At 34.6% G+C, this 10,653-nt stretch overlaps 1 protein-coding gene across 2 annotated transcripts; it reads right to left on the reverse strand.

The window, feature by feature from the left end:
• Positions 1-4,593: 4,593 nt before the first annotated feature.
• LOC108676740 lies at positions 4,594-8,608 on the reverse strand. Of its 2 annotated transcripts, none has more exons than XM_018164872.2 (3): positions 8,524-8,608; positions 7,042-7,160; positions 4,594-5,155 (listed from the first exon to the last, which is right to left on the reverse strand). In XM_018164872.2, exons 1-3 carry the CDS (start codon positions 8,566-8,568, stop codon positions 4,666-4,668), a joined length of 654 nt encoding a protein of 217 aa, XP_018020361.1. In that variant the 5' UTR covers positions 8,569-8,608; the 3' UTR covers positions 4,594-4,665. The 2 variants fall into 2 exon arrangements, with proteins under 2 accessions (XP_018020361.1, XP_047741675.1); XM_047885719.1 differs by having other exon boundaries at positions 7,036-7,160.
• Between the last annotated feature and the right edge of the window lie 2,045 nt (positions 8,609-10,653).

The following is a 10,653-nucleotide window of genomic DNA, read 5'->3' on the forward strand; positions in this document are numbered from 1 at the left end:
GCAGTTCAATAGGATCTATTTATTAAGATAATAATAAAGATGTATTGTCAAACTAATACTTTAGCTCTATAGTTATCTGATAAGAAGAACTTTGCGCTTGACGTTTTCCATATGCTTTGATATGTACTAATTTAAGTACCTTATTTATTTTAATACAAAAATAAATGTGTAATTTGGTCTGGAAAACATTTCTCTAAAATTAGAACCAAATGCGAACAGCTGTGGAAATTTATTGTTTCGACTATTCCTCCTGCCCCTAAAATCACCTGTTGAATTTCCACCATCAAATAGGTTTCTAATTATATTGACTAAAATTTGATTTATGCTCAAAAATGGATCAAACCAGAAAAAATAAACAATGCACTTATTCATTTAACATTGAAGCCGTAACGTTTATTGAAAACAATACGCGGTATCTCGTTCGCCTTAGTCGCAAATCCCCCAAGCCACGCCACTTGTCTACATTAAAGATACTACTTAATTGCACCTTCAGTAGAACTATACAATTCACATTAATATCCACGTCGCAGTGCACTATTTTTATTGTTAACTGAGCACAGTAAGATTGAGTGATGATTGCCTTTGTCAAATTGTCGTGTTTTGATGCGCTTCCATTGACTCATTTGCGAACTAATCAAGGTTTTGAGCAAAATGTCATGTAAAAGTCATTCATTAAGTGTTAATGTCATGTTAATTGCCATCCTTAACGACTACTGCCAACGACCTAGACCAATTAATGCTCCTTAGTTTTACTTAATTGTATTTAAGGATCAGTTGAATGCCTTTTATAGTGACAGTCGATCTTTTAATTACCTTCTAACTAAAGGAGGATGTTGAACAGAAATTGCCAATTTGTATTACCCGACAAACAAAAATTACCTCATTACATTTATGTATATAACGTGAGATTTTTACAAACGTACTTTTCGTTTGAAAACACTTGAATCAAATTATTAAAATTGTTTCAAGTGAAAATTTCGTCTCTATTGTCAAACAAGAAAAATGAAGAAAAGACTTAGTTTCTGCCACTAGAAACATTAGATTATTACTTTTGTGGGAGCCGTTCCTGTTTCTTATTCCATGGATGTACGCCATGGCGTACTTCAATATTTATGTCGTTTCAAAATTCACATTATTGCAGTGAAAAAGCAGGCTATGCTGTCGGCATGTTGCTGTTCAAAAGGATCATTGTCGATAACATATTACAGGATATTGAAATGAACGCAACAGGAAAAATGAACTTAACAGTAGAATTGTGAGCGAGTTGTTTGCGGATGCAATTAAAAAAAAACATAACTCAGTAACTCAGTGCAGTGAGTGACAGAGAGCGCATTTTCTCGTCGACGAAAACGTAAAGTCACGGACGGCCAGACAGACGGACTGACGGACAAACGAACAGACAGACGAACGGACATGGCGAGCACAATAGTGAATTTTTTTCATAAATGAGAAAATACGCTAAAAGTGGCAGTGAACAACGATCCTAACATAGTTATATCCTAAACATTGTGGCTGCAGTTATCCTCGCGTATTTTCCATTAGACCTCTGTAGTCCAATTTATGCCACTGGGTCATTGAAAACTATCCTCTGATGCTTGCACTCAGAAAAATGAACTAGACTTTGTCCGAATAGCGATGCACTTTGTCCCTTATAGGTGGATCACCTTGATGCAGAATGGCCCGGTAAATGGACTCATCAGTGCTACACGCAGCAAGTGTGTCAATCTTTGTACAGTATGAGACAACAATAGTTATTTTGCTGAGTGTAGTTGACAATTCTCGTGTCTTGAGTACGTGACCTCTTCGAAAGGCAGAGGGATCGTATCTATTAAAGTGCACAGTCATATTACAGGCCAGTTCCGTGTGACCCGGTGGACTCAAAGCTAGCGAGGTCTGCTGGTAAACACATGAGATAATTGCAGCCTCAGCGTTTTGGCTATCGAAGCAAGGACTGTGATTCATTGCCATTTATCGGCATTCACAAGACATTCACTGACAGGATGAAGCTGCACAATAAACAGTTACGAAAGATAACAGATCAATGAGATCGTATGAGCGCGCATCTCGTTTAGATATGAACGTCGTTTCCACTGTGATCCATTCCAGATGGGCATGTAACTGGAAGATATGTATATGGGGAAAGCAGTCAACTTTTTCCCATTACTTCTAGATTGAAAGATCGTAATCTAGGTGAAATTAAATTCGAGTTAGTTTTCAGTATCTACGTTCCGATAGAGGCCTTTGGATAATAGACCACCGGATACTACTGATTTTCAGAGGATATTTTGGTATAAACAGATAGTCGAACTAAATTCTTGTGAGAGATTACATGCGGTCTATTGTTAATCGGCTTTGATTCAGATATGCGAACCGAACCCGTTAAATATCTATGATATGTTAATTCTCATCAGACCCTATAAAATCCGTTCATAAATTTAATAGCATTTTAAGTACATGAATAAGCAACTTAATTTCACAACTAAGCGTTACTAGAACACGCTAAAAAATTACTGTCTTTTTCTTGTTAGCGCTTCAAATTATAAAAAGTGTAGGAATTACTGTGGAAGGATTTAATTTTGAAATTGATCCTCTTTTTGGCATAAAATGAAAGAAGAACAATCGCATGGCAAGAATTTCTTAGAGTAAGTGATTAATGATGTATAATAAATAGCCTCACCAACAACCGTGGATGATCAGAGATCCAGAAACAAGACGAACCGAATCACTGCATGTAATAAGTAATTTTCATTATTAAATGCTCTGGAGTGAGAACTGATGTGAAGACAATATAAATAACCTAATTGAACAATAGTTGAATATTTCCATATTTTTAACTAAGAACTATAAATGACTAGCACTATTTAGCCCTCTCATTGAATAATAATATTTTAAAATAATATGTAAGCTAATTTGATTTAAATGCAAGGAGTTAATTATATACCTAAGTTTCCTGGAATGCTCTATAAGTAGCTTCCCTTGTAACCAATTAAGTATTTAATAACCGGTAATATGTAAGGAGTACAAAAAGTAAATGAATTAATTACTAATTTGAAAAATGGATTGATATTGACCTTCATAGTTCTTCCATATTACATGACCTCTATATTTTGCAGGATCACTTTAAATTTGCTACCATGTGCAAGTACTTCAGTTGGGCCAAACAATAATTTCACCATTTGTCATGGATTCAGGTGGGCAATAGGAAACAAGCTTAATTTCGAGAAATTTCAGGTCCTATGGATAAATTTTGGAAGATTTCAGGGATCATGGAGCAATTTCGGAAAATTTAAGGACTAATGGATAAATTTTGAAGAATTATTGGGATAAGGGATCAATTTCAGAGAACTTCAGGACTTACGGATATTCAAAGTTAATTCCATTTCAGAATTGATTTCAAAGTTGATTAGATTTAAAATAAAACGTATAACAAAAAATAATGGTATTTTGAAGCCGATGCACTTTCGATGTATAAGAATATTTGTATTGGCGTGGCTTGAAAACAAAAGAATTTATTAATATGAAGTTACCGTAGGCGAGATCAAAGTTACGGGAGATTGATACTTGTATAATCAAGTTACTGGAGATTTATATTATAACTGTATAATCAAGTTACGGGAGATTGATAACTGTATAATATGTTACGGGAGATTGATACTTGTATAATCAAGTTACTGGAGATTTATATTATAACTGTATAATCAAGTTACGGGCGATTGATAACTGTATAATTAAGTTCACCGCATGTCGTTGTTGTGTTTCTTTCATCGTTGAAAGCAATCAACAGATTGGAGTGAGTTGTCATTCATAATCATCTTGTTGATTGATAGTTTAATAATTAATCTAACTGCACGGGAATTCGAATACACGTTAAATACATACAATCGACGGAAATAACCGAAAAACTGAGAATTATTAGACTTGAAAAAAAAAATAATTAAACCGTGGTCTTTATTTCCGAGTGACCCTCAATAGAACAGACGGAATAAAATTATATTGTAGGGAAATTAAATGAGATCAAAATACAAACAAAATATGCTGATATAAGTGTATAAATTTTTTTGCTATGCGTTAAATTTGAAGATAGAATTTTTTTAGAAAATCGTGACAAATATCTTTGCCTTTTTGAAATAAAATATTATTTAAATTCAAGATAAGTCGAGGAATGATCCACGCTCACAATTACAAATCATCGTACATTTTTTAACTTGTAACCTAAAAAATACGAATATTTTCTAACTTCAGAGAGAAGAATAGGTGCGTTTTATCATTTTTCTGTTATCAGTAGCTGGTAAAGATAGTTAATCTTAATATCATGGCACGGTATGTTGGATTAAATCTCGTGGAAGCCTTAATTAACCTGTCATTTATTTTTCTGTACAAAATTATTACATGTTGTTTTGAAATAATTCAAAAATATTTTTCTAACTATTTTTTCTTACATTCAATAATCGATTCGAGTTCGAATGCGTGAATACCGGAAAGACTAATTAGTATTTCAAGATAGTTAGGGTTTTGAAAATTTGATTTCCTTTTGGGTTAAATTCATTGTTGTTTGGTTTTTTTTTTTTTGGTTTTTTTGAGGGCATTTTGAGGAATTTTTCCCCGAAAAAATATATATACTGCTAATTTGATAATGATTCGTACTGTTGTATTTTAATCAGTTATTCACATGTCACCATTCCTTCGATTCTCCTCACACGAGAATGAGTGTGTCAGAGCTACGGAAATAGGGTGAGAATCAATACGGTTGAAGGAAGTCTCACTATTCTGTTCGTTGAAAGATGAAATATCGCTGAAAGGATCTTCAGGGATATCCGAAGGCTGATTTTCCCTGAATGAACTTTTTACTCTTCGTCCTGAACCTTCAAATTTCGACGCCGGAAAACATCCATGAAGCGTCTTGTTTTCGTTCGCCTTGTCTTTGACTGAGACTAACACGTGTCTTTTTTTACCCTCAAGCGGTAAATCGTTTATGTTTGGGGAAATATTCTGGGGTAACTGGCGTAACCTCTGGGAGCCTCGACTGTTGTCGATACCGAGCATCGGATAGCCTGGCTGTAAGCTGCCCACGCAGGCGGTGCCTCCGCACTGCCAGGGATTGTGGTGGTTGCCTCCTCGGGCTGCCATCGAACTCAAAAATGACGCACGAGTCGACCTGACATGCAAGAAAATATTAGTGAATCATATCTAAATATATTAAATAATAAAATAATATATATATTAATAGAAGTAATTATATTATAAATAATTATGTAATAAGATAAATAATTCGATTGGAATTATTAAATGATTTATCTGTGTAGTGCTTTTTCCGAACGTTGCTGCCACTGCCAAGCACTGTATAAGTAAATATATCACTGTATTATAGCTGACATTGTACGAGTTTCACCGCACGAGCGGACTCGAAAGTACGAAATACTCGTATTTGAAGGTTAAGGAGATCTTTCCAATTGAGTTTAAATTGTAGAATTTGAGGCCTGAAGTAGTGACGGATCAGTGTAACGCAAAAAAAAATAAAAGTTAAAAAAATAAACAGGAGAAGATTGATCAAACTGTCATCCGCTGAATTGCCTAATTTGAAAAAGAGAAGAATTTGATGAACTTAGACGTGAATGAAAATAACATGCTATACCTGCAAAAACGTCATTCAAAATACTAATATGTTTAATTTTTGTTGCACCAGATGGAGTTTATGGTATTTTTACGTTGCAATAATAGCAGCACTCAGCCTTTAGCATGACTAGTAACGCTCTGCTCTGGTCATAAATAAGCAACCGGAATGGCACTTCTGGAGACCAAGGCTCATGGTAGAGGCATAGAATGTCGGAGCTGCGGTGAAGCAGAACGTGACCAAACGTGGCGAATGTCGGAGAGTCTATGAGCTCCTCTCACAAAGACTTTGTCGGACATTTGTGTTTGTAGATCTACGTTTGCAAAATTAATATTATTATCACTCACAAAGTTCAGACTTCAAACGTACATCATTACACAATCAGTTTGAATAAATTTCTCGAGGCATACACTAGGCTTAATCTACTTGTGTATAGACTTTTGTAAGGCAGACTTGGTCGCATATCGGCCGTGAACGAGACACACGTGCTGTAGCAGCCACCTCCGTATGTTACTCTTTGTCAATTATCGTTCTCGAAATCCAATGGCCGTGCGGGAATGGCTTGACGAGTGAGTGTCCCCTACAATCTCCCCTTGATATTTTTGCCCGATATCAACTCTTGAATTCAACGTACAAAGTTTTGATCGTCAGCTGTGTACTCTTCTCGTCTGAATTCTGCCTGCATTACAACTTTTTTCAGATCCGGATTCACGCACAATTCGAGCTCTTGTTTTATTTTTAATTTTCTTTGCGAGATTGAACAAAACACTGCTGTGCTATTTTTGAAAATTTTCTTCAAATCCAGATTTAGAAATGTGATTAGAAAAGAAATATCATTCAGAAGAAGAAGTGTCATTGAGAAGAAGAAATGTCATTGAGAAGAAGAAATGTCATTCAAAAAAGAAATGTCATCATTTTTGAAGAATTCGAAGGCGAAAATTTTCAGTGATGAGCAGTTAGATACAGTTAGATTCAACTCTAAACGTCATACAAATTTTCGACTTCGAATTAAATTCTTGCATACCGATCTGAATCTTGGAGGATGGCTCGAAACATGCAGACAACACTTTTTATTTAAAAAAACGAGAAATAAAATGTTTATACAGTTTAATGTACTGAATGTATCACACATTTTCCAAATAATGAATTAATTAACTCGAGAACAATCAATAGAGTGTTTTCTATACGTGGCTAACAAGAATGAATGTAATGGGTTCATGATTGAACGTGGTTAGTCTCTATTCATCTAAAAAAAAACTTGCACACCAGGTTTTTCTACCTGAATATAGAAGATAGGTCAAAAAATGAATCACCACGTTCAGTTGCCATAAAAAATATGTGAATATGATAGAATTGCAACGAAGCACGTTCAGTTAGATTAATAAATTCGTGAATGTGTTAAAATTTGAACCCGGCATCCGTACCTGTACCTAAACGAGTGATGAGAAGACACCCGCGAGCGTTCCAGCTCGCTGAGGTCGGGCGGAAGTTCTTGAGTCTCACGGAAGCAGCAACGACATTTGTGCCGGAATTCTCTCTTGAATTTTTCCTGAAATTGAAATTGTAGTAATAATTTCATTAATTTATTTTACAAGGGGAAAAATAAATGTTCAGGGATTGGCCGCCGATGAAGTGTCGCAGCTCCCGCATTATTAAATAAAGATTTTCCTAGAATATTCAAGCACGTACGCGATTGATCGGAAATATTTTTAGTCAGGCCTTTAATCAATTCCTCAAAAGTAAAGCTCAAAAAATACCGAGCATAAGTTCAGCTCGATGTAGCTAAAAATAAATTCCAGAAAGCGTTCCGGCAGCGTCAGCCTCGTTGTGTACTTGAAATCTATGGCCGTGTTTACATAGAACTTCCCGCGCCCAGGCAGTCTATTTTCCAGCGTTTCTTCCTAAATCGAAAGCTTCTAAAAGATTGGCTCACCCTGCACCTTCCTTATTTTTTTAGCGAATGACATTTCCAAAATCGAATTCTTGTTCCTGAAGTGGCGCTCTCGTTAACTGTCCGGTAAATTTATTTCTGCATCTAGAGGTTTTAGATTTTGCTTTTATATTTTCCTGTTTTATTTATTGCTAAAAAATAAGGATTCGTTCTATTCCGTATTAACATTATGAGAACAACCAAGGTGAGATTAACTGCATTGAAATATTCTTTCTAAAGTTGAGGTAAAGGACGTCTCATTTTTTAAATTATCTGTGCAAACGCTTTCCGATCAAAAAGTATTCCTTCTAATACAATCACTGTATAAATAAATCAATTAACGAAGGTATCTAATAATGGCGCTCCCTTCCAGGAAGCTGTACAAATTTCAATTTAAATAGTGACGTGAAAACAATCCTGTTGGTAAAGAATGAAATTAGCTCAAATGATGTAATTGTTTAATGTGAAGTTGAAAAACAATTACTCGAGAAGACATTAAAAATTTTATGCAGACGCAATATTCTAACATTAACATATATAAATTTGATAATTCTGTTGATATTTTAATTTTCCGAACGATTATCTGTTTATTATGATGGACTGATAATAATCTGTATTTACTCACATTTTAGACTGTATTTACTCACATTTTAGACTGTACTTACTCACATTATTGTTGTATTTACTTACATTATAGATTGTATTTACAAGGAATTTAAAAGCAAAGAAACCACCAAGCAAATTCACCATATCGATATTGAAAACGTTTCGGAGTCCTGAAGAATTCCGAAAGACTACGAAACGTTTTCAGACTCAGAAAGACTCCGAAACGTTTTCAATATCACTACGGTGAATTTGCTTGGTGTTTTCTTTGCTTTTAAATTCCTTGTGAACTTGGGATATAAGCAGACTGATAATATAAGATTGTATTTACTCACATACTAGATTGTTTTCGCTCACATTATTGATTGCATTTACTCACATTATAGATGGCGTAGATGAAAGGGTTAACGCAGCTGTTGCTCATAGCAAGCCAGTGGCAGCAGAACCAAATGATGTTGATGAACTTGTACCTGAGGTCAGGAATTTATGATTAATTTAAATTATTTTTATACTTATATTTTGAAACATGTGTTTTTGATCATTGAACTCATGTAGAAATACATGATGTTTTAAATTATTGAATTGAAATGAATTGAAAAATCACAGCAAACTCATGTGTATTGAAACAATGGTTAATTTAATGAAAATGAATAATTAATGAACGAAAATAAAACAACATTCTACTTTGTTCATGTAATAGGCTGGGTTTACATGCTAAGTGATGTGAAGAGATTCAATGATATTTTCTACATTTCATTTCAATCCATAAGTTAACTGAGCTTCATCCGTTCAAAAAAATCACAATTGAGTGAAAAAATGATTCCTTTAAAGTTTGAACTTTCTTTATCAGGAAGCTTCATTAAAAAACTTTGAAAATGATTAAAGATTGACATCAAAATGCATGACACGTGGAAGCCCACGCACGCATTGTATAGAGTGAGCACTTGAATGATAACAGTGTGCGTAACTTCAGAATGCGATTAGATTACTGAATTATTTCAGCCGATGCTTTCTCAGGCGATGATTTTCTATTGACTGCACCACTTAATCTCTTCATTCCAGAAGCCCACAAAGCCAGCTAGTATTTGCGTCATACTATTGGTAACTAGGATGGTGCTAAAGAGTGACCTATACATGCTAGTAGGAAACAATCCGATTTTGAAGAGTGATATTACAATGCTAGTTGTAACTTATACTGTTTAGAGAGTGATCTAACAATGTTAGTAGTAACTTATATGGGTTAAAGAGTGATCTAACCATGCTAATAGTAACTAATACTTTAAAGATTCGTCTAAAAATGCTAGTAGAAATCAATCCGATTTTAAAGAATGATCTAACAATGTAACCTATACGGTTTAAAAAGTGATCTTACAATGCTAGTAGTAATTAACTAATAGGATTTTAAGAGTGATCTATTCATGTTAGTAGGGGTAGGTATAGTGTTGAACTAGTGCTCTAGCCTTGCATTGCAATTGTCGCAAGCTCAATAATATTTGCGCGCCCCATTTTAGGGCTGTGATTTACGAGACCGATGATGAGAGGGAAGTGTTGATGAAAAATTGTACATAGTTTGGAGCTTTTGCAACAATGGTTTTGTATGCATGGACAAAGAAAGAATGAGATCTATATTTATTATGAAATTTTGCCTCATAAACTTTAACATTTCATGCAACGATATGAACAACCTTTGTAAAAATTTTATTTGACTCAGTAATGGGAACATTTATGAAAAATTTGCGGTCCCAGAATAAAACAACTTTATAGTGAATGCTAGTTTTGGATGTAATGAATAAAATACTTTCATTGTCGGACAACACTGCCCCAAAACATTCAAGCGAAGTATAAAAAACAATCGCCGAGGAACGCGCTTTTCAATTCAGACAATGCGAATTTCAACAATGGTTTATACTTGTACAAATGAAGATTCGGTGATGGCATTCATACTCGAAACTTAAGGTTCATCTCGGATGCTCAAAACCTGCCATGTCTGAAGACAATATTGCTATTATGAGTGTTGCAATTCTCAAAGAAAGCAATTGCATTGTTGAAATTCTGCATTGGATAATTCCAAGACGAGTATCCACAATATCCAAATTTCCAGTCGTAATTCTTTGAGGCATTCATTGCAGTAATCCATCGTATTCCGCGCATTACTTTTTCACAAATACCATTCTTCTGAATATTTTTCAAAAGAATTCAAAACATTACATCATTGTTGTTGAGTGAAAATCTAGGAAAAGCAGCAAGAAGCATTAGGTGTTCGGGGCAGAAGTTTGAGAGAAAGAATAAATTTCAGAATTTAATTTTATTTTCTGGCCCACAATGGACTACTCCATCATCTTACGGCGCGCTCATGTTTAGTTGAAATATATTAAATGCGATCGTTTTTTGCAGTTCTTTCTTTGCTATTTTGACTATGTTCAATAGCGGGTCATTGCCACGTCGCCCAAAGTTGGGGAGGCAAGGATTTACAAATATAAATATTAGAGAAAGATTAGATTTATATATT

The sequence above is a fragment of the Hyalella azteca genome, unplaced genomic scaffold (genome assembly GCF_000764305.2).
Source record: "Hyalella azteca isolate HAZT.00-mixed unplaced genomic scaffold, Hazt_2.0.2 contig278, whole genome shotgun sequence".
Taxonomy (NCBI): Eukaryota; Metazoa; Arthropoda; class Malacostraca; order Amphipoda; family Hyalellidae; genus Hyalella; species Hyalella azteca.